The following is a 24,401-nucleotide window of genomic DNA, read 5'->3' as shown; positions in this document are numbered from 1 at the left end:
GTTTGGAATGATTTGATACCTAGCTGTGTTCAAAAGAAGAGGCAATTGCTTTCCTTCAATACCCACAGTGGGTCTATTTCCTGGATTAACCCTTACTCATATGAAAAGACAGATGATACACTATAAAAGCTGCACTTTAGATACCCACATCATTCTAAATCTTAAAATACAGATGAAAGTTTTCATATCATATAAACATATTAAATACAAGTTTTAATAAACATTCTCTCCATACTAATTAAATTTCTGTTTGAACCAGGTCAGATTTACCAGCCCCCTGCCCAAAAAAAAAAAAAAAAAAAAAATTTCAGGATCGTTTTCACTGAACGGTTTATATAAATTATCACGCAATACCAGAGGCAATCCTTTAAAACTTTATTATTTGGTTTCAGCTCAGCGATGTTACGAACTGAAAAGATAGCTCAGAGATGAGAGCTGAAAAGATGCTCCTCCTGACCCTGTAACAAGAAAAAAGCTGAACAGACCGAAAAGTAATGGTTTCTGGTAAGCTCAATCAGAGAACTGAGGTGACAGGGCAAATGGCTGCAATAAAATCTGGAGAGATTTTTGCCTTCAGAGAGAAGGCAAAAGCTTTCAAGAAGATTAATTAGAATTTTTGATGACTTGCTAGAGGCCAAGTGTGGGCAAATGTAATAGTATGAAGCTCCTGGGGGTTACAGTCATGCAGGGATTTCCATTCTGGCTGGCTTTTCCTCCTGGAACCCAACCAGGCTCTCCCAGGGAAGACTCTGTGTGGTGTTGGCTGGGGTAGAGAAACAGCAGGTACAGCGAAATCCTTTCCCCCATCTTCCATACAAAAGGCTAAATTTGCAGGGGAGTGAGGAAGGACTTCAAAGCCTGTAGCCCAGGGTTCTGGTGGAGCCTCACTAAGTGGGGGAAGGATATGGAGGCCTACAAAATAAAAGCTTTAATCTCAAGGGAGAAGCACCTTAAAAACATTGCCAAGGACTTCAGTGTTTACCAACCACAACTGGGGAAAAGAAACAAGGGACGAAGGAAAAGGAAGAAAAAAGCAGCCTATCCCTGGAGGAGAGACAGGAGCACTTGTGAGGGCCACATCCCTGAAAATCTGGTTCACAGTGCCTTCCAAACATTAAGGCTTAATGGAATACAACACCAAAAGCATGATCCATAAAAGGAAAACACTGATAAACTGAATTTCATCAACATTAAAAACTTCCATTCTGCAAAAGATACTATTAAGAGAATGAAAGACAGGCCAGAAATTGGAAGAAAATACTTGCCTTTCACGTATCTGATAAAGGACTTGCCTCCAGAATATATAAACAACTCTTAAAACTTAGTAAAAAGGGGGCACCTGGGTGGCTCAGTTAGGCATCCAATTCTTAATTTTGGCTCAGGTTGTGATCTCAGGGTCAGGAGATTGAGCCCCATGTCAGGATCCATGCAGGGCACGGAGCCTGCTTAAGATTCTCTTTCTTCCTCTCCCTCTGTCCCTCCCCACCACTGACTCACACTCTCTCTCCCTCTCTCTCTCTCTCGCTCTTAAAAAACAAAACAAAAAAAAAAACCACACACCCCAGTAGGAAAAACAACCCAATATTAAAATGGGCAAAAAAAAATCCGAGGATCTTCACCAAACATAGAAGGATGACAAACACAGGAAATGCTCAAAAATTATAGGATCATTAGCAAAATGCAAATTAAAACCACAATGAGATACCACTACACACATTAAAATGGTTAAAATCCAAAAACAGGCAATAACGTGCTGCCAAAGATACAGAACAACAGACACGCTCATTCTTTGTTGGTGAAAATGTAAAATCATACGACCACTTTGGGAGAAAATTTGGCAAATTTTTATAAGTTTTACCATAAAACCCAGCTGTTGCACCATACGTATTTACCCAAGTGAATTAAAAATTTATGTTCACACAAAAACCTGTACAAAAATGTTTAGCAGCTTCACTCATAATTGATAAAAACTGAAAGCAACCAAAATGCTCAACACAGAAATGGACAATTTATCCCAAAATGGAGTACCATTCAGTGATAAAAAGGACCAAGTTATCAATTCACACAACACAGATGAATCTTAAATACATTTTGTCAAGTGAAAGGATCCAAACCCCAAAGCCTATATTGTATGACTCCATTCATAAGACATTCTATAAAGGACAAAACTATAGAGGGAAAACACAGGTCAGTGGTTGGGGGTAGGAGAAGCTGACTACGGGGAAGCACAGGGGAAGTTTTAGGGTGATGGAACTGCTTATATGGTCTTGGGGTGGTGGATGCATGATTTATGCATCTGTCAAAACCCAGAGACATGTACGTCACAAAAAGTAAACATTTTTCTTTTGTATAGTTTGTATACACTGAAGACAGCTAAGGTGTCATGGGATCCAACACGGAATGCAGACTGACAAATCTAATTGAATTACACATGTATGACAAGACCTCACTGAGCAATTGTGATGGTAGCTGCAGGGGAGCTGGCCTAAGTAACTTTGGAAAACTGTCATCTGAATACAAAAGGAACTGTCATCAATACTGTGCTCTAGTTGGTAAATTCATTTTTTCATGGGGGGTGGTTAACAATTCTGAAACTGCCTTGCATGTACACTGAGGTGAAATGAGAGGCAAGTTACAGGTAAGCAAGAAGGGAAGAAGGGAAGCTATAATGAACTCTGCCCTGTGGGAATGGGGATGTCATCAGCATGAACTCATGCTTAGCTTATCTATATCTACACAGAATAAACAACCATAGATACGGATAGATACATGGGTTAGTATACAGTGTTTACATATTCTGCTATGCATACATACATTATCCTAGCTCTCTCCCCCAGTATCAAAGAGCACTCCCAGAGCTCAGATCTTGATTTCTAAATGCTTTTCTCCAATAAAGACAACCAGGGCTCCTTGGAGAAATGGCTAATTCCAGATAAGAAAAACATGAGGAGCCCAGAGCACACCTTCTAGTACCAAAAAGTAAGGAGGATTCAGGGAGCAAGATGGCGGAGGAGTAGGAGACCTGGATTTCGTCTGGTCTCAGGAATTCAGCTGAATAGGGATCAAACCATTCTGAACACCTACGAACTCAACAGGAGATCAAACAGGAGAGTAGCAACAACTCTCTGAACAGAGAAGCGACCACTTACTGGAAGGTAGGACGTGTGGAGAAGTGATTCTGAGGTGATATTCAGGAGGATAGACAGCAGGGGAGGGGGCCTCCATCGGCCGCTTCTGGCAAGTGATAGAGCCGCGGAGCACAAAATCGGAACTTTTAGAAGCCACTCCGCTGAGAGACGTCACTCCAGTGGCTAAGCTGGGGGTGGAACCCTCGCGGGACAGTGTGGTCTCAGGACCCTCGGGGTCACAGAAAGACCGGGGGTGCCTGAGTGCAGCAGAGCTCCCAGGTACCGGAGCGGGGAAGCCGGCTGCTGAGACGGAGCCGAGGCACGGGCTCTCAGCTCGGGGTTGCCATAAACTGTGATCCGCGGCCCAGTCGGGCCACTGCTCCTCCAGCACAGACCCAACAAGCGGCAGAGCCGGGGAGACTCCCCTTTCTTCCCCAGGAGGAGCGGCGCGGGAGCGCACCGCAGGGATCTGCTGGGTTTGGAGACTCCATATGGGGTCGGGTGCCAGAGATAGAAACGCTCAGTCACAGGCCGGGTGAGCACAGAGTGCGGCCGGAGACCAGGAAGAAGGGAGTGACTGGCGCTTTTCTCTGGGGGCGCACTGAGGAGCGGAGCCCCGAGTTCTTGCCTCCTCTGGGGCGGAGATTGGGAGGCCGCCATTTTCACTGTCGTCCCCCAAAGCCGTAGGGAAAGCTTGCAGGGAACAAAAGCCCCTGAGAGCAAACCTGAGCAGCTTGCTTAGCTGGGACTGACAAGGGTGGGGCAATTCCGCCTCTGGCAAAGACATTTGGGAACCACGGCAACAGGCCCCTCCCCCAGAAGATCAGGACGAACAGCCAGCAAGCCAAGACCAAGTTTACTGATCAAGGAGAACGGGAGAACTCCCAGCGCTAGGGGAATACTGCACATAGAATTCATGGCTTTTTTTACCATGATTCATTAGTTTTTCAAAGTTAATTTTTTTAACTGTTTTTTTAATTTCTCTTTTTCCCTTTATCAACCAACATCTTATCAATCCCTTTTAAAAAAAATTTTTATTTTTCATTTTTAGAGTCATATTTTATCCCTTCATAGTAGTTACCCTTATTTTTGGCATATATACATAAGTTCTTCTCTCTTTAAAATTTTGAGATACAGTTTCTTCTAACAGATCAAAATATACCCTAAATCACTAGTGTATGGCTTTGTTCTAGTCTCCTGCCTGATAACAATCTTTCCCTTTTTTTTAAATCTTCTTTTCTTTTTTCAAACAACTTATCGTATCAATTCCTTTTATAAAATCTTTTATAATTTTCATCTTTACAGTCATCTTCCATCCCTTCATTGTATCAACCCTTATTTTGTACATATATAAGTCTTTCTTCCTTTAAAATTTTAGGAGGCACTTTTTTCTAACAGACCAAAATACGCCCAAAATCTAGTGTGTGGCACTGATCTATGCACTAGCCTGATCATATTTGATCATATTCGGGTTTTTTTGTATTGTTCTGTTTTTGTTTTTAATCTTTTTCTTTTTTTTCTTTCTTTCTTTTCTCTTTCTTTTCTCTTTCTTTCCCTTTCTTTTCCCCTGGTTTCAGGTCTTTTCTGATTTGTATTTGCTGGGGATGTTGTTAACCTGTTAGCATTTTGTTCTCTCATTCATCTATTCTCCTCTGGACAAAATGACAAGACGAAAAAAATCACCTCAGCAAAAAGAACAAGAGATAGTACCGTCAGCCAGGGACCTACTCAATACGGACATTAGTACGATGTTGGACCTAGAGTTCAGAATCGTGACTTTAAAGATACTAGCTGGGCTTGAAAAAAGCATGGAAGTTACTAGAGAAACCCTTTCTGGAGAAATAAAAGAACTAAAATCTAACCAAGTCGAAATCAAAAAGGCTATTAATGAGGTGCAATCAAAAATGGGGGCACTAACTGCTAGGATAAATGAGGCAGAAGAGAGAATCAGCGATATAGAAGACCAAATGATGGAAAATAAAGAGGCTGAGAAAAAGAGAGAAACAACTACAGGATCACGAGGGAAGAATTCAAGAGATTAAGCGATACGATAAGACAAAACAACATTAGAATAATTGGGATTCCAGAAGAAGAAGAAAAAGAGAGGGGGGCAGAAGGTATATTGGAGCAAATAATAGCAGAGAACTTCCCTAATGTGAGGAAGGAAACAGGCATCAAAATCCAGGAGGCACAGAGAACCCCTCTCAAAAATCAATAAAAATAGGTCAACACCCTGACATCTAATAGTAAAACTTACGAGTCTCAGAGACAAAGAGAAAATCCTGAAAGCAGCTCGGGAGAAGAGATATGTAAACTACAGTGGTAGAAATATTAGATTGGCAACCTATCCACAGAGACCTATCCACAGAGACCTGGCAGGCCAGAAAGGACTGGCATGATATCTTCAGAGCACTAAATGAGAAAAATATGCAGCCAAGAATACTATATCCAGCTAGGCTGTCATTGAAAATTGAAGGAGAGATAAAAAGCTTCCAGGACAAACAAAACCTAAAGGAATTTGCAAACACGAAACCAGCCCTCCAAGAAATATTGAAAGGGGTCCTCTAAGCAGAGAGAGAGACTAAAAGCAGCACAGATCAGAAAGGAACAGAGACAATATACAGTAACAGTCACCTTACAGGCCAATACAATGGCACTAAATTCATACCTTTCAATAGTTACCCTGAATGTAAATGGGCTAAATGTCCCAATCAAAAGACACAGGCTATCAGATTGGATTAAAAAAAAAAGACCCATCGATATGCTGTCTGCAAGAGACTCATTTTAGACCCAAAGACACCCCCAGATTGAAAGTGAGGGGGTGGAAAACCATTTACCATGCTAATGGACACCAAAAGAAAGCTGGGGTGGCAATCCTTATATCAGACAAATTAGATTTTAAACCAAAGACTGTAATAAGAGATGAGGAAGGACACTATATCCTACTTAAAGGGTCTATCCAACAAGAAGATCTAACAATTATAAATATCTATGCCCCTAACATGGGAGCAGCCAATTATATAAGGCAATTAATAACAAAAGCAAAGAAAAGCATTGACAGCAATACAATAATAGTGGGGGACTTTAACACCCCCCTGACTGAAATGGACAGATCATCTAAGCAAAAGATCAACAAGGAAATAAAGACTTTAAATGACACACTGGACCAAATGGACTTCACAGACATATTCAGAACATTCCATCCCAAAGCAATGGAATACACATTCTTCTCTAGTGCCCATGGAACATTCTCCAGAACTGATGACATCCTAGGTCACAAATCAGGTCTCAACTGATACCAAAAGATTGGGATTATTCCCTGCATATTTTCAGACCACAATGCTTTGAAACTAGAACTCAATCACAAGAGGAAAGTTGGAAAGAACTCAAATACATGGAAGCTAAAGAGCATCCTACTAAAGAATGAATGGGTCAACCAGGAAATTAAAGAAGAATTAAAAAAATTTATGGAAACCAATGATAATGAAAACACAACTGTTCAAAATCTTTGGGATACAACAAAGGCAGTCCTGAGAGGAAAGTATATAGCAATACAAGCCTTTCTCAAGAAACAAGAAAGGTCTCAAATACACAACCTAACACTACACCTAAAGGAGCTGGAGAAAGAACAGCAAATAAAGCCTAAACCCAGCAGGAGAAGAGAAATAATAAAGATCAGAGCAGAAATCAATGAAATAGAAACCAAAAGAACAGTAGAACAGATCAACGAAACTAGGAGCTGGTTCTTTGAAAGAATTAACAAGATTGATAAACCCCTGGCCAGACTTATCAAAAAGAAGAGAAATGACCCAAATCAACAAAATCATGAATGAAAGAGGAGAGATCACAACCAACACCAAAGAAATACAAACAATTATAAGAACATATTATGAGCAACTCTATGCCAGCAAATTAGATAACTTGGAAGAAATGGGTGCATTCCTAGAGATGTATCAACTACCAAAACTGAACCAGGAAGAAATAGAAAACCTGAACAGACCTATAACCACTAAGGAAATTGAAGCAGTCATCCAAAATCTCCCAACAAACAAAAGCCCAGGGCCAGATGGCTTCCCAGGGGAATTCTATCAGACATTTCAAGAAGAATTAATACCTATTCTCCTGAAACTGTTCCAAAAAATAGACATGGAAGGAAAACTTCCAAACTCATTTTATGAGGCCACCATTACCTTGATCCCAAAACCAGACAAAGACCCCATCAAAAAGGAGAACTACAGACCAATATCCTTGATGAACATGGATGCAAAAATTCTCACCAAAATACTAGCCAATAGGGTCCAACAGTACATTAAAAGGATTATTCACCATGACCAAGTGGGATTTATCCCTGGGCTGCAAGGCTGGTTCAACATCCGCAAATCAATCAACGTGATACAATACATTAACAAAAAAAAAGAACAAGAATCATATGATCCTCTCAATAGATGCAGAAAAAGCATCTGACAAAGTACCGCATCCTTTCTTGATCAAAACTCTTCAGCGTATAGGGATAGAGGGTACATACCTCAATATCATAAAAGCCATCTATGAAAAACCTACAGCGAATATCATTCTCAATGGGGAAAAGCTGAGGAGCTTTTCCCCTAAGGTCAGGAACGCGGCAGGGATGTCCACTCTCACCACTGCTATTCAACATAGTATTAGAAGTCCTAGCCACAGCAATCAGACAACAAAAAGAAATCAAAGGCATCCAAATCGGCAAAGAGGAAGTCAAACTCTCACTCTTTGCAGATGATATGATACTGTATGTGGAAAACCCAAAAGACTCCACCCCAAAACTGCTAGAACTCATACAGGAATTCAGTAAAGTAGCAGGATATAAAATCAATGCACAGAAATCAGTGGCATTCCTATACACCAACAACAAGACAGAAGAGAGAGAAATTAAGGAATCGATCCCATTAACAATTGCACCCAAAACCATAAGATACCTAGGAATAAATTTAACCAAAGAGGCAAGGGATCTGTACTCAGAAAACTATAAAATACTCATGAAAGAAACTGAAGAAGACACAAAGAAATGGAAAAAACGTTCCATGCTCATGGATTGGAAGAACAAACATTGTGAAGATGTCAATGGTACCTAGAGCAATCTACGCATTCAATGCAATCCCCATCAAAATACCATCCATTTATTTCAAAGAAATGGAACAAATAATCCTAAAATTTGTATGGAACCAGAAGAGACCCCGAATAGCCAGAGGAATATTGAAAAAGAAAAGCAAAGTTGGTGGCATCACAATTCCAGACTTCCAGCTCTATTACAAAGCTGTCATCATCAAGACAGTATGGTACTGGCACAAAAACAGACACATCGATCAACGGACCAGAATAGAGAGCCCAGAAATGGACCCTCAACTCTATGGTCAACTCATCTTTGACAAAGCAGGAAAGAATGTCCAATGGAAAAAAGACAGTCTCTTCAACAAATGGTGTTAGGAAAATTGGACAGCCACATGCAGAAGAATGAAACTGGACCATTTCCTTACACCACACACAAAAATACACTCAAATGGTTGAAAGACCTAAATGTGAGACAGGAGTCCATCAAAATCCTAAAGGAGAACACAGGTAGCAACCTCTTCGACCTCAGCCGCAGCAACTTCTTCCTAGAAATATCGCCAAAAGCAAGGGAAGCAAGGGCAAAAATGAACTATTGGGATTTCATCAAGATAAAAAGGTTTTGCATAGCAAAAGAAACAGTCCACAAAACCAAAAGACAACCGACAGAATGGGAGAAAATATTTGCAAATGACATATCAGATGAAGGGCTAGTATCCAAAATCTATAAAGAACTTATCAAACTCAACACCCAAAGAACAAATAATCCAATCAAGAAATGGGCAGAAGACATGAACAGACATTTTTCCAAAGAAGACATCCAAATGGCCAACAGACACATGAAAAAGTGCTCAACATCGCTCAGCATCAGGGAAATCCAAGTCAAAACCTCAATGAGATACCACCTCACACCTGTCAGAATGGCTAAAATAAACAAGTCAGGAAATGACAGATGTTGGCAGGGATGTGGAGAAAGGGGAACCCTCCTACACTGTTGGTGGGAATGCAAGCTGGTGCAACCCCTCTGGAAAACAGTATGGAGGTTCCTCAAACAGTTGAAAATAGAGCTACCATACGATCCAGCAATTGCACTACTAGGTATTTACCACAAAGATACAAATGTAGGGATCCAAAGGGGTATGTGCACCCCAGTGTTTTATAGCAGCAATGTCCACAATAGCCAAACTGTGGAAAGAGCCAAGATGTCCGTCGACAGATGAAGGGATAAAGAAGATGTGGTATATATACACAATGGAATATTATGCAGCCATCAAAAGGAATGAGATCTTGCCATTTGCAAAGACGTGGATGGAACTAGAGGGTGTTATGCTGAGTGAAATAAGTCAATCAGAGAAAGACATGTATCATATGACCTCACTGATACGAGGAATTCTTAATCTCAGGAAACAGAGTGTTGCTGAGTGGTGGGGGGTGGGAGGGATGGGGTGGCTGGGTGATAGACATTGGGGAGGGTATGTGCTATGGTGAGCACTGTGAATTGTGCAAGACTGTTGAATCACAGATCTGTACTTCTGAAACAAATAATGCAAGATATGTTAAGAAAAAAGAAAAAGAAGAAGATAGCAGGAGGGGAAGAATGAAGGGGAGTAAGTCGGAGGGGGAGATGAACCATGAGAGACGATGGACTCTGAAAAACTGAGGGTTCTAGAGGGGAGGGGGTTGGGGGGATGGGTTAGCCTGGTGATGGGTATTAAGGAGGGCACGTTCTGCATGGAGCACTGGGTGTTATGCACAAACAATGAATCATGGAACACTACATCAAGAACTAATGATGTAATGTATGGTGATTAACATAACAATAAAAAATTAAAAAATAAATACATATTAAGCAAAAAAAAAGTAAGGAGATGTTAAAAACATATATATTAAAAGGATAGGATCGTATCAAAAGGACACAAGACCCAAAATGAAGGAATTCCTAATGGCCAAAGCTAGAAGAATCTGAATAACAATGTAATACTAGAGTATAACCCAAAAGAATAAAATATCAATGAGTCCACTGATATAAATAATGGAATAAATAAATGGAGAATGCTCTTCCCTACAAATTTCAAAATAATATATGTAGAAATCCCCCTTCCAGTAGGTAGAGCTTACTCCTCTCACCCTGAGTGTGGGCTGAACTTGCTTCCAAAGAACAGAATGTGAAAAGGGGAAAATAACTTTAGTGAGGAGAAACCCAAAAAACACATCTTTAACCAAGTGATAAAGGTCAGCATCACCAGCTATGTTATGTGACTGTCATGCATCCCAGAGGCATTCATCAAAACCCACAGATACTGTCTGTTACACTGTGATGAGAAGGGGGCTTTTCCTTTGTGATAGTCTCTCCAAAAAACTTTTAACTGCAGTCTAATTATTAAAAACAAAACAAAAACACCAGACACAGCCCATATTAGAGGATATTCTATAGGCTAGCTGGCTAATACTACCGCCCCCCAAACATTCAAGGTCATAAAAAGTAAGACTCAGAAACTGTCACAGACCAGAAAAGAGTATTTGTATTGGTTTTCCCTTGCTCCCCAAGTTCCACGGGGGGTGACAACATGGAAGGCCCAGATGAATGCTTGCATATGCAGTGGATGGCATTACAGGACAGCAATATGGAATATGGGGAACCTGCTGGTTTGTAGCAATCTGTAAGCAGGCCCGCTCTCCTGTCCCAGAGGGAGATATCTTTTCTTTAAAGTTGCTTGCAGCAAATACAACCCTGAAAATGACCCAGGCAGAGAGAGAGGTCAGGCTCTTGGGTTCATGACATATATAGCATTCTCCCAGAGTTGTATTTGCTGCAAGCAACTTTAAAGAAAAGATGATATCTCCCTCTGGGACAGGAGAGCAGGCCTGCTTACAGATTGCTACAAACCAGCAGGTTCCCCATATTCCATATTGCTGTCCTGTAATGCCATCCACTGCATATGCAAGCATTCATCTGGGCCTTCCATGCTGTCACCCCCCGTGGAACTTGGGGAGCAAGGGAAAACCAATACAAACATGATGCTCAACGCTGCCCCATGTGCCACTAATAACAGAATCCTTGGTCTCTAACTCAAGGGTTTTACATCTTCTGCCAGCATCCATAAAATAGTAAAAGGCTAACTATTAGTTTGTAATTGGGGTAAAAAAATCAAATCCCAAACCCAATGTTGTCCAGCCAGCCCCAAATGCCCTTGGCCCTCCACCTGCCCCATCCCAGTCACAGCCCTCTCCCTCTCTATAAAAATATAACTATCCTGGTATGTATAGTAAACACAAAGTGTACATGCAAAAACATACCATCTGTTTTTTTTTAATGGATATATTTTTCAACTTTTCTTTTTTTTTTTTTTAAGAGAGGGAAATGGGTGAGGGGGAGAGAGAGAATCTTAAGCAGGCTCCATGCCCAGCACTGAGCCAAATGCAGGGCTTGAGCTCAATAACCTTGAGATCATGCCCTGAGACAAAAATCAAGAGTCAGACACTTAACCGACTGAGCCACCCAGGAACCCGTTTTTCAAGTCTCTTAATCTACCAGTTCTCCCTTCATCCCTCTCTTTTCCTTACAATTTGTTGAAAACAACGAGCCACTTAACCTATAAAATTTCCCAGGATTTTGCTGACTGCACATACATGCTACCTACTTATTTTTTACAGCTGTGCATTCTTACGTATCAATTTAATCAGTCCCCTACTGATAAACATTGAGTAATTTTCAATTTTTACTATTACAGTGATGCAGGAATATTTTTAAGCATGGATCTCCAAGTGTTTTTGCAGGACATTTACAGAGGGTCAGACTTTGAGCAAAGAATATTCCAGAATCTCCTGGTAATGCCACTGGAATGATGTAAATGAATAAATAAAAGGATTTTTTTCCTACCTGAAAAAATTCATGGCCTTCTCAAAACCTAAAAACTATTAATGCATTAATCAAAATTATTCAAGCAAAAGGATAGAAAAAAAAGATGAACTTTCCAGTATTAGCATAATTTATATGTTAATTCTGCAGAAAAAAATTAAATCCCTTTTCCAAAAATATCACAAATTTTTAACTAAAACCTAGAAAAGGTTTCTATGGAGAAAAATATCATATGAGGGAAGATTACAGAGACTAGAGTCAGAAATGAAATTCTCGTACAACCCAAAGTTGGGGGGCAGGGAGAAGGGGGAGACAGAAGGGATAAAGGGGAACAGAGAGGGGAAAGAAGAAATGCTTCTTGCCAGAGCTGTTTTAAAGGAGGAAAAGCAATTTAAGGTGGGAATTAGAACTTTCTTAAATCTTTATTGTTCATCCAGAAAAGACAACAGGTTCACATTTATTTTCAAATATTTTTATTTTCAAATATTTTCTTAGGCAATCAGCAAAAGCTGTTCCTTATTTTCAACTTGCTATTTAAAAGTTTTCCATGGACATGCAAGACTGTTGAATCACAGATCTGTACTTCTGAAACAAATAACACAACATATTTTAAGAAAAAAGAAAAAGAAGAAGATAACAGGAGAGGAAGAAAAGGGGAGTATGTCAGAGGGGGAGACGAACCATGAGAGATGATGGACTCTGAAAAACAAACTGAGGGTTCTAGAGGGGAGGGGGATAGGGGGATGGGTTAGCCTGGTGATGGGTATTGAGGAGGGCACGTTCTGCATGGAGCACTGGGTGTTATGAACAAACAATGAATCATGGAACACTGCATCAAAAACTAATGATGTAATATATGGTGATTAACATAACAATAAAATTAGAAAAAAAAAGTTTTCCATGGACATTATGCTAAACACTTGACTAAACTCTTCACTTAATCCTCAAAACCCCCCTAATGAGTTATATACCAGGAACTCCCTTCCACAGATAAGGAAATTGAGGCCCACAGAAGTTAGATCACTTGCCTGGAATCACACAGCTTTGGGGCAGGACCAAGATTCAAACCTAGGTCTATCTCATTCTAGAACTAATGCTCTAACCATTATAGCCCCTAAACTGACTCTCCCAATTATCTTCTTCAAATGATATCATCTCACCCACTTTAACCCACTCCACAGAACTTTTTCCACTCCTGTAAGGCCTGAGTGACCCATTATATACAACTAACTATTCAAAAGAGAAATGAAGGAAACTTGCTAAAATGAATGAACACCATCAACACACAGTTCTGCTGAAATGAATACATGAAGTCGGCCAAAATAAAATCCCTAAAACACACGCAACTTTAGAATAACTGTTCTGCTAGAACATGGAACTATTCTGGCAAAATCCATAGTAGCAACATTTCCCAAAGTGTGCAAAAGGATGATTACCGCTGCTATGTAGAAGGATAAAATGACTCATGGTCAAATCAGCTTGGGGGGAAAAATTTAAACCAACATAAATAAGTTTCTTTCCTGTAAGACATTTCTTTGTATTTAACATGCAAATATTAAATGTAAACTTTTAAAATACAATGAGCAGTTTTCTTACTTGATTAAACTTTTTTTTTTTTCATGGAATATTTACCTCTTGGGATTTGTATTTGGCAGGCTGCACTTTGGAAAACACTTTAGAGCCTTCATAAACATTGTGAGAAATGAACCTTTCCTTTGAGGAAAATCCAATACCTGGCACACAGCAGGTATCCCAAAAATGTTTAATAAGCTGAATGAACAATCCATCATTCTAGTGATGCAGTCCTGCTATAACTCAAGCCTAAAGCAAGCGGCACATTGTCGATACCCAAATCCCAATCTTAAGCATATACCTTTCATTATATGTAACAACCGCTGCCATCAGACAAGGTTGCCACCCAAAGACAGACCCCAGAAAAATCCTACTGTAAGCAGAACATGATTTCTTTTGACATCTGACTTTCCTCTTTATCCAATCACATACCCTTCCCACTCCTAAGATTTACATCAATTTCCAGCTAATGTTGAATGCCATTAAATTTAAATCACTGTAACCCAAACAGGACACCAAAGCACAAGATTCTTAGCGTCAAACAACATTTAATAAATGCTGATCACTCAAGCTTCACTCAATCCTTCCTGACTTCAAACTGGGTCCGTAAATTCCTCCACGTGGCAATACTTTAGGGAGCTGTGCTCTATTCCTTCACCTTTTGTGATACCTTCTACTTTATATCTTCAATTATTACCTCTAAGCTGCTGGCTCAAACCTTCATCCATATCTTTACTTCTCCAGAAGCCCAGGCCCCTATTTCCAACTGCCTGCGAGAATTGCAGGAGTAACTACATGTGCCCCATGCTCAATTTGGTAAAAACCAATTTACCAACAAATTTCTCCCCAACAAATCTGTCTCTTGTCCTCTGTTCCCTATAAAAGGTTACGGCATCACCATTTTCTCGGTCAACCAAACTCAAAATGTTGGTGCTATCTCTGATTCCTACTTGTTCTCCTCCCCTCTCTGCCAACGATTTGAGGCAGTTACCAAGTACCAGAGAATCTATTTCCAAAACGACTCTCCTATCTATCCATTCTGTTCTATTCCTATATTGTAGCCATGCAGAATTATTACAATTTTCCTTCCTGGCAGATTTCCAGAACCTCTGCCAGATGGTCTATCCTTCACACTGCCATCAGAGAAATTTTGCTATAACACAATTTTAATCTTGTCCCTGTCATTCAAAAATGGTCTATGACTCCCTATCAACTTCAAAACATCCAAGTTATTTGGCAGGGGCTTCAAGTCTCTCCACATCCAGTTCTGGGTAAACTCTCCAGGCCCACCATTGCATAGCACTCTTAAATGGATACTCAGAAAGCCCTGAATGTAACCGCCATCCTCTTGTGTCACCATTCTTGCCACCTAGAATAAGCATATTATGCAACAGAAAACAGATTTTAGAGTCATAGAGATGCAGACATTAGGGTCACAGAAGGATTGCTTGGGAAACAGCCTATCTCTGAAATGCATCTAAAAGCCAACACTGGAAACAAGATGATTCAGCCCTCAGACCCTGATGAAAGTTCAGCTTACCTTCCTTCCCTCAATACAATTGATGCCTTAGGCAACCATAGTCCAGGTGAACTGGATTCTGTCTTATCTTTCTATTCTACCTGTGGACATATGTGTAAATATGAATCAGCAACATTGTTTTATGTTCTTTTTCCAGGAAACTCCTCAGATCCCATGTGAATGTACTAAAATAATTAAGGGTAGGAAGGGTGAATCCAGTCTTCATTTGCTCATCTGCACTTAGGCTTGAGACACATTCTGCAGGAGTTACTTAATACCCACTCTGCCTCAGGCTATACAGCACAGTAAGAAAGTCTATGGAGCCAGACTGGATTCAAATCCCACATCCTATTTACCAGCTGTATGACACTGAGGCATATTTCATAGCCTCTCTGACCCTCAATTTCTGACCCATTAAATAGGGGTAAGGCCATAATCCCTTAACCAAAATCCCTTAACCAAAAACCCTTGGGTCAAGATGTGTTTTGAAACCCAGAAAATTTTCTAGATTTTGGAAAGGTAACACAATACATATTAATACTATTTAAAAAATCCCAAGTGGAATCTAGTCAGCACACTACAATAAAATGCTTTAACACTTCTGCATTAAACTATGAACATATGCACTTGTTAGGATAAAGAAAAAAGAGCTTCAAGTACATTCAAGTCAGATTTTTGTCACAAAATGCATTTATCACAAACTAACCACAAACTTTTCATTATGAGGTTTCAGAATTACAGAAAAAAGATCTGTAGTATCTACTCTATAGGACTATAATGAGAATCAACTGATCTAATACATACCAAGTACTTGAAAGAGCACCTGGCATACAGTAAGCGCAAATCAGAGTAACTTATTTTTATGTGCGAGGTACTTGTCAGGCCGCAGGAGAGTGTTTTAGTCCATCTAGGCCGTTATAAGAAAAATATCCCAGACTGGGTGGCTTATACAACACTTTTCACAATTCTAGAGGCTGGGAAGTCCAAGATCAAGGCACTTGCTAATTCAGTGCCTCATGAAGTCCCTCTTCTGATTCACAGAAGGCTGTCTTCTCACTGTGTCCTTCCTCACAAGGCAAAACAGGTGAGAAAGCTCTCTGGAGTCTCTCTTATATATAGGGTCACTGATCCCTTTCATGAGAACAGCACCCTCCTGACCTAATCATCTCCTAAAGGCCCCCACCTCCAAATACCATCACACTGGGAATTAGACTTCAACATATGAATTCTGGGGTGATACAAAGATTCAGTCCATAGCACTGAGATACAAAAATGAATAAAAATTATTTCTTCCTCTCAAAATGGTAAACTAAAAACATCTAAGTTCTGAAAGGGTACTAAAGGCATCTAAGCTTTGGAAGAATAAATACAATAGTAGCTAGCAAGTATAAAATGATTACATGCCAAGCACTGGTGCTAGATTTTTAAATGAAATATTTATTATTCACAAGCATTCTACGATAGATACTATTATCCCCATCTTATCATGTCTAAAAGGAAGCTGAGAGATATGAGGTAATCTACCCAAGATTAAGTAGTGGACTCATTATTTAAGCCCAAGCATTCTGACTTGAAGGTCCACGCTCTTACTCATAACCTTATACCATCTCCTAGTTATGTGTCAAGTCTTGACCTATAAAATTAGGAACCATGGTGCAAGAAGGGCAACAAAATCTGCCAGTATTCCTCTACTTCCCTAACAATGACATTTTACATTGCACATTATAATCTAACAATGCCAACAAAACAAAATCCAAACTTACCAAATGTTGCAGTATGATATCAGTTCTTTTGAATGAATTAAACCTGAAATAAATGTAGAATACAATGAACACAGTAACATGAGCAGTCATGTCTCAATGTATAAATACTGTATTTCCTTTTGTTTTAGCCTCTTCTAAAAGGTATTACAAAAAAAATGAATTTGGAACAAAAAAGGGTAGAGATTCTTTTCCCACTGTATTCTGTTCAAGGTATTTCCCCCCAAAATAAATTGAAAACCAAGGTATAAAGGAAAAGGGACCTCAAAAAACAGAGCAACTGAACACAAGAGGTGGGGGAGTTGGGAAGACTGCAACTTGCTCCAGAGGCCTGGAGAAAATTTAAAAAGGTTAGAATCCATTAGAGTTCCATTAATCCTTTCTCCTTCATCCTCCTCTCCTTCCTCCCACTCATCATCATGTTCATCTCCTTCATTATCATGTCAAGAACCAAGTGGCACTATAATGGATTTGGCCAAGTATCATCTTTGATGACCTCTCCTGAACTCATCTGCACCTCCATCAGAATCATCAGCCAACCAGAGAAAGAGCTCTCTGGGTCTCTCATGCTCTCTCTTCCTGCTGGTTTTATTCTGCACTTAACTTGAACATTTTGTCAAATGCTTTCTAGATTTCCATTTGATTTCAGTGGACTTTGAAGATGGATCACCACTCTCATTTGGATGAAATTCCTTGGAAAGAACTTTATTTTCAAAGTAAGGTTTTCCATCAAAATATCTATTCTGTAACCTGATTTAATATCTTCAAATTCTGTCACTTCAACTCTTGTCAAATAATGCAGTGCAGACACTTGTGGATGAGTGACAAATGTTAACCCAAAAATGTAGGATTTGGACAATCAATTCCAACCTCTTCTGAAAAAAAGTGGTCAGCAGTGTTATAGGTCTATTCTACTTTCAAAATCTCACTGGCTTGTTCAAGTCTACTGCATTCTGTACTTCATTAATGTATTCAACTGCTCCTTGCTGTTATTTTTCTGAGGTCTTATGGGCTCCACTGTGGTTGAAGTTGAGTTCCTTTTTATTGACCCTGGTGGGGTCGGGGATGAGGGAGGCAAAGGGTGAAGGCAGCAACTTGGTCCAGTCGCCTTTAGTAATATTTTATAAACGGTCATCTACACAAAACCAATACAAAGCCAATAAAAATATTTATTTAAAAATAAATACTTATGATATGGATAGTCATGATAGAAATTACAAAAAGCAAGCTATAAAAGAAACATAACACACTTCTAAGTTTGTTTTAAAAGTGTTAGGCTAGACATATAAAGCTTAAGACACAGTTTGGCAAAAGTGATCAGTAATAACAGAAGTCAAAATGGTAGAGGGTGGGGGAAGTTGGGGGGGCAGGAGGAAATCTGGAGTGGCAGAAATTATCTCTATCTAGATGATGGTTACAGGACTGTATACATATGCAAAAGTTAACTGAGCTACAGACTTCAGAATAGTACATTTCAGTACTTCATGTACATTACAATTAAATAAGTAAAAGCAGCATGGGGGTGGGCAGTGACTAGAAGGAGCATGAGGAGGGCCTCTGAGATGCTGGTACTATCATTTTTTTCTTGATCCATGTGCCAGTGAAATGGATACGTTCGGTTTGTGAAAATTCATCAAATTGTATTTTTATGCTCCGGGCTTTTAAGATTTTATCTGACAGAGAAAAAGAGTGTGAGCACAAGCAGAGGGAGCAGGAGAGGGAGAAGCAGGCTCCCCACTGAGCAGGGACCCCATTGCAGGGCTTGATCCCAGGACCCTGGGATAATGACCTGAGCCAAAGGCAGACGCTTAACTAAGCCACCCAGGCGCCCCTATGATTCAGGCCTTTTTTAAAAGTCCCCCAAAAGATATTGCTTTTCCCTTCAAGCAACTCAAAGTATACTGAAGAGAGATGCATATAAAAATAGTGTTATTAAGATATATTGGGATGCATGCTAAACAAGTGAAAGTTAAGATGTATGAAGTCAAGTCAAGGGTGGAATCTGTAGCAGCAGCAGCCTGATTAAGGACTGTGCACATGTATAGATACATATACTATCTGAGGGAACTCATAAATCACCAATTTACTAATTTTTCAAGGATACTTTGAGATTTGAGGGACAACTGTTTAGCTGAGCCATGAAAAAAGGTAATATGCCCATTGTCATCATTGTAGCTACATTTTAGGTGACTGAATTTATAAAAATATTTGTAATACATCTTTCCAGGATTCTTACTTTCCTCTTATATTACATTTAAATTGATTACTACTACCCCCCAAAAAAGGGAAACCACTGATTTGTTTAAATCAGTCACACTTCACATTTCTAGACTAGCATATTTTGAATTTGTTTTACCACAAGTAAAATATTCTTATTCTAGCCCAGTAATTCCATAACTTGTCTGCACATTAGAATCACCTGGAAACTCTAACAAACATTCCAAAGCCCAGGTCACACCCAAGACCAGTTAACTCAAACTCTGGAGGTGGGACACAGGCATAAGTATTTTGTTTGAAGCTCCCCCAAATGATTCCAAAGCACAAACAAGCCGTCATTAAAATCAATATTTTATAAAAATTAAACTGAAGTGACAGATACTAGCTTATTTAGGGATATTTTCTAAATAGGGATTTCATATAGACTTTTAAAATCTGAGCTATATTTATCCTGAAGCACCATTTAAAAATTTTTTTTGAACTTAAAAACTTCCGAAAAGATAAAATTAAGAATGAAAAATTTAAGCACTAATTTCTTTAGATCCAGCATAACCCAGAATTCCTTAATGAGACCAGTACCCAAATGCCAGTTCAAGGTTAAAGATGGTGCTACCAGACTGGGTAGTCTTTTCCAACAGCTTAAGTACCACCTATGGCATAGAAACACACGGACCTAGCTTCAAGTCCTAGTTTCATTCGTGAGATAGAATTTTAGCTCATTCAAAGAAAGTTCATGTAAACCTACCAAATGCAAGTGCACAGCACCGTGCACAGCATTTTAAAGATCCCAAAAGCTCTGGACCAATTGCTATAAAACAGAAAAACCTAAGTACAACTAAGTTCCTTACCAGCCTCTATATAATAATATTAATTTTATTTGTTCCAATTTCTACTCAACCGTTATTTAAAATCTGCTGTTAACTTTTACATCTCAAAAATGTATTTGAGTATTCAGTCCCCAAATAATTCTGAATTGAAGGTCTTCCCTTTCCTTCCTGTTGGCTCCAAAACTGCCATCTGGTGGAGGGGAAGAGGACATGCACCTTCCAGCTACTAATTTACTAAATCACTTTCTTAGACTTACTTCCTTCAGGTGAGGGTCAACTTATCTGCTTGGGGCAGCTGTTCTCAAAGTGTGGTTCCTGGACCAGCACCACCAGCATCCCAGGGGCACATGTCAGAAATGCAAATTGTTGGACGCACCCCAGACATACTGAATTGGAAACGGTGGGGTGAGCCCAAAAATCTGTGTTTAACAAACCCTCCAGGTGAGTCTGAGACATGCTGAAGTTAAAAACAACTGTCTTAGAAGGATGAGAACATTATCATTTAGGAGATTTCTGCAATTCTCCGATAAATCACACACAAGTTTATAAAATTAAACAACTTCTCATGGAACTGTTTAAGATGAAATAATGAAAATAGTGCTTAATGAAGATTACAGCAGAAGTAGGCAAGATAGAAGGTGAATAGAACAGAAAAATCAAACCCAAGGCCAAGCAATTCAGGCATGAACTGATGAACAGCAGCTGCAGAAACAAAGGAATGATTTTTAGGAGATATTATGAAGTTAAAACTCAATGGAAAGGAAAAGAACTTTGTTAATAACAATTCTAAGAGTTCAAGCTAGGGTAGCTAAGAGACTATAGGTACTGAAAAAGCTGGCAAGGAAACTAGCTGGTTTGTAGAATGAAATATAAAGTCCATTTTCAGTTTCTTGAGCCTGTACTGACATAAGTGGAAACACTCAACAGCAAGTAGAGAGACTGGAGTTTGAAAGAAAAGTCAGAACTGAAGCTATGTCACAAAGTCACATGCACAGATAATCACTGAGGCATAAGAAAGTCTCAGCTGTCCTTGAGGAATGAAAAAGCTGCAGCTGAAAATTAGTGGCCTGAATGCTGCCTGGGTCTACTAATGTGTTTTGTCTGGTTAGCAGTGTTTTAAAACCAGACATTTAAAATCAAAAGATTTCACCAAAAAATTCAGTTTCCCAGAAAAATTAGCAGTTATAGAAACCTTGGGTCTACATTCTATAATGGTAACAATGCCGGCCTGGGGCTGAGAAGCTGGCTCCTTTACACAGAGCACTTTCTCTAGCTCACAAGTTCCCTACCAGTCACCACTGCTGTTGTCTAGCCAGCATTACTAGATGCTTCCTTCTTAGCCTCTGCATTTGGGGCTGTGACTCCTAACACAGAAAAAATATAACAGAGAAATCAAATATTGAGCCTTCCGAAACAACTGTGTAAAAGAAAAAGAGGCAGCTCAAAAAGAACCAAAACAACGTGGTTCAGCCCACTATAGAGCAGATGGAGAAAGCAAGGAGTACTATTAACAACTTAAAAGACCAACCTCTTTTTTTTTTTAAGATTTTATTTATTCATTTGAGAGACAGAATGAGAGAGAGAGAGTACACGAGAGGGGGGAAGGTCAGAGGGAGAAGCGGACTCCCCGCTGAGCAGGGAGCCCGATGCAGGACTCCAGGACCATGATCCGAGCCGAAGGCAGTCGCCCAACCAACTGAGCCACCCAGGCGCCCCAAGACCAACCTCTTTGAAGAGCCTCCCGACCCCTCTCTTTCATTTCTAAATCTCTCCTGCTTGTCCTTTTCCTTTAAGACACTTATCAGAGTTTGTAACTAAGTATGACTTTTGTTTAAATATTTGTTTCTTGTCTGCTTTCTTTTGGGACTTCAAGGGCCTTAATAAGAAACAAGAGCCAGATTGGCTACGAGGTAACAAAAGGGCCCAGAACTCCCAGAAGCTAGAATATAACACTATTATAGAATTCATGAATTAGGGCCAAATCTTTGAAATCAGGCTGGGAAATTTTTATTTAATTCCATAAGTAGGAGGACACCTCAAAGAACTTCTTAGCAGAAGAATGGCAGGCCCTGAAGTGAACTTTAGCAAGATTAACCTAGCAGTCACATGCAGAAGCTATTCAAATTGGGAATAAGTCCACCAAACAAGTTTCTGCAAAATGAACAACTGAAAAATTTGAGAAGATTGTTCAAATTTGAATCAGCAGGAAGAAATAAGGATTGGGAGTGTGGAAGAACTTAGATAACTTTAAAAATCTAGAAGAACAATAGTTCCAAGAAGTTGAAAGTGCAGATGAGTATGGGTTACACTTATGTGCAAATTAACACTTGAGGTGCAAATGAGATGTTCAGGTGGTTGTGACTTGTACTAGCATTTATGATAAATCAAGGTTAGACACACAAATTTGAGAGTTCTCTTCAGAGAGGTACTTTATTTGGGAACTCCCCCCAAAATGCCCAGGGGCTGTACTGGCACCATGACAAGATAAGAATTAGTGGAGAGGTACATGGGAAAGACAGTGGCAGAGAGCCAAGGGAGACCAGAGTTCAAGAGGAACTGCCCAACAATGTCAACCACAGCACAGAGGCCTTATTTCCTCTCCAAAACACTCTGTGGCACCCTATTCCTTAATACATTTATGGGTTAGGCTATTGTAGACTAGGTGACACTGGCCTCAGGTCTCTCCTTTGCTAGGGCAATACCCACTCCAAAGCCCTGGAAAAGGCATCCCTAATCAAACCCCTAAACTGGTCCAGGACTCACCTAATCAGTCTGCACCCTGAGATGAGGGGTGGAATAAATAAAGCCAGCCTGAATTCTGGGGATGACAGATTGTTTCCCAAGTCAGTTAATTTTGTTAGCAGGTATTCCCAATTTGTTTCTCAGATAACTTGGTATTTGCTCACAACTTCAAAAAGCAGCCGCAGTAATGACACGTGCTGATTTTCTTAGTATTTGCCATCTCTCCCTGAGCTGTTCAGAGACACAGGGACAGCTAATTTCGAGGTATTAAAAAAATGAAGAAGGAAAGCAACTCCTCCATTTTTCTTCATTGATTGAGACACAGGTCTGTGGATACAATGTTAAACAACCAGACGTTTATCTCTAGAGAAAAGACTATTCCCTTCTTAAACCAAATAAACATTTCCATCCTTTTCCCCCAAGGCAAACTCAAAGGCTAAAGAACTCAGCAACTGAAGTTATGGAGTAAATAAGATGCTTCTCCCTTCAAGTAGTCACAGCTGCCACCTGAATGCACATGGGCAGGCAGTAGGCCTCAAGACTAACGCTGCCTAACTTCCTTAACTCATTACTACCAGATTTCCTTTGCAGAGCTCAAGCTGCATTCAGCAGCACTTTCCAAAAGTTAAACACGATGTTTGGACACATACTCCACCAAGCCACGTTATGTGTCCACAACACTAGCCTCAAAGTTCCACACACCTGGATTAAGGCTGGAGCCATCCGACAGAACTGAACAATAAAGTCACACCACAAGCGCAGGTGCAACAACTGCCAAAGCAGGAGCGTTCGTTAGCTACACAAAACATGCCACAAAATTCCTCCATGTTGAAGGCGCCTGGGTGGCTCAGCTGGTTAAGCAACTGCCTTCAGCTCAGGTCATGATCCTGGAGTCCCTGGATCGAGCCCCGCATCAGGCTCCCTGCTCAGCGGGGAGTCGGCTTCTCCCTCTGACCTTCCCCCCTCTCATGCTCTCTCTCTCTCTCTCATTCTCTCAAATAAGTAAAAAATCTTAAAAAAAAAAATTCCTCCATGCTGAAACCCTGCCTGTCCCCCAAACTATACTCAGCTTTGAAGAAAGGAAATGGGGGATCAAAAGTAAAGAAAGTAGTGTGGGGGTCAAGGCTAAATAAGAGCCAGAGGGGCAGAAAACGAAGGGGATGCTGCAAAGGTGCTAAACACAGTAAGAGCGAGACACAGAGAAGGCCGGGCTCAGCTCTAAGAGGGGCGCCTCCAAGTGTCACTAGAAACTTCGAGGCCAGACGGTCCCCACCGGCGCACGACCCTCTGCAACCTCGGCGAGCACAGCCCAGGAGCCTGCGCTAGACAGTTCGCTCACTCACCTCCACACGAGCCTCCACATCTGCTGCAGCCCCATGTCAAAGACACCCGCGAGCGGAAAGTAGTAGAAGGCGGCGCGCAGGAGAATCGAGTCGCCTCACGTCAGACCCACCCACCGCCGCCCTGCTCCTCCCAGCGCCGCCGGACACAGATGACAAGTCCTCCAGGCGGCCAGAGAGGCCCTAGACGGGATGTTTTTCAGCTGCGCGACGCTGAGGGGCGGGGCGAGAACCGCTGCGGGAGGAAATGTATTGAGGGCGGGTGGAGAGGACGGGCTGGGGCTCGGCTGGGGGGCGGGGCTGAGCGAAGGCGGAGGGCGAGGTGGGGCAGGGCTGAAGGAGCGGTAAGGAGCGG

General features: G+C 40.6%; 1 protein-coding gene and 1 pseudogene across 2 annotated transcripts in view; both read right to left on the bottom strand.

The window, feature by feature from the left end:
• HIBCH (3-hydroxyisobutyryl-CoA hydrolase) overlaps positions 1-24,155 on the bottom strand; it is a 106,347-nt gene extending 82,192 nt beyond the window's left edge. The window contains exons 1-3 of one of the 2 annotated variants that reach the window (XM_028122564.2): positions 24,050-24,074; positions 16,924-16,966; positions 15,182-15,261 (exon numbers count right to left, since the gene is read on the bottom strand). Coding sequence is in view for 1 of the 2 variants with exons in the window: in XM_028122555.2 (XP_027978356.1) it covers positions 16,924-16,966; positions 24,050-24,084 (78 nt within the window). In the remaining variant the exon portion in view is untranslated. Of the gene's footprint in view, positions 1-15,181; positions 15,262-16,923; positions 16,967-24,049 lie in introns of both variants that reach the window. The other variant, XM_028122555.2, reaches the window with a different exon arrangement.
• Positions 17,048-23,533, bottom strand: LOC114224877 (protein SET-like; annotated as a pseudogene).
• Positions 24,156-24,401: the final 246 nt, after the last annotated feature.

This window comes from Eumetopias jubatus, unplaced genomic scaffold (genome assembly GCF_037043125.1).
Source record: "Eumetopias jubatus isolate StellerSeaLion01/CBP00866 unplaced genomic scaffold, mEumJub1_p1.0 scaffold_3, whole genome shotgun sequence".
NCBI lineage: Eukaryota > Metazoa > Chordata > Mammalia > Carnivora > Otariidae > Eumetopias > Eumetopias jubatus.
Note: the sequence above shows the minus strand (reverse complement) of the source record. Positions and strands in the feature narration are given on the sequence as shown.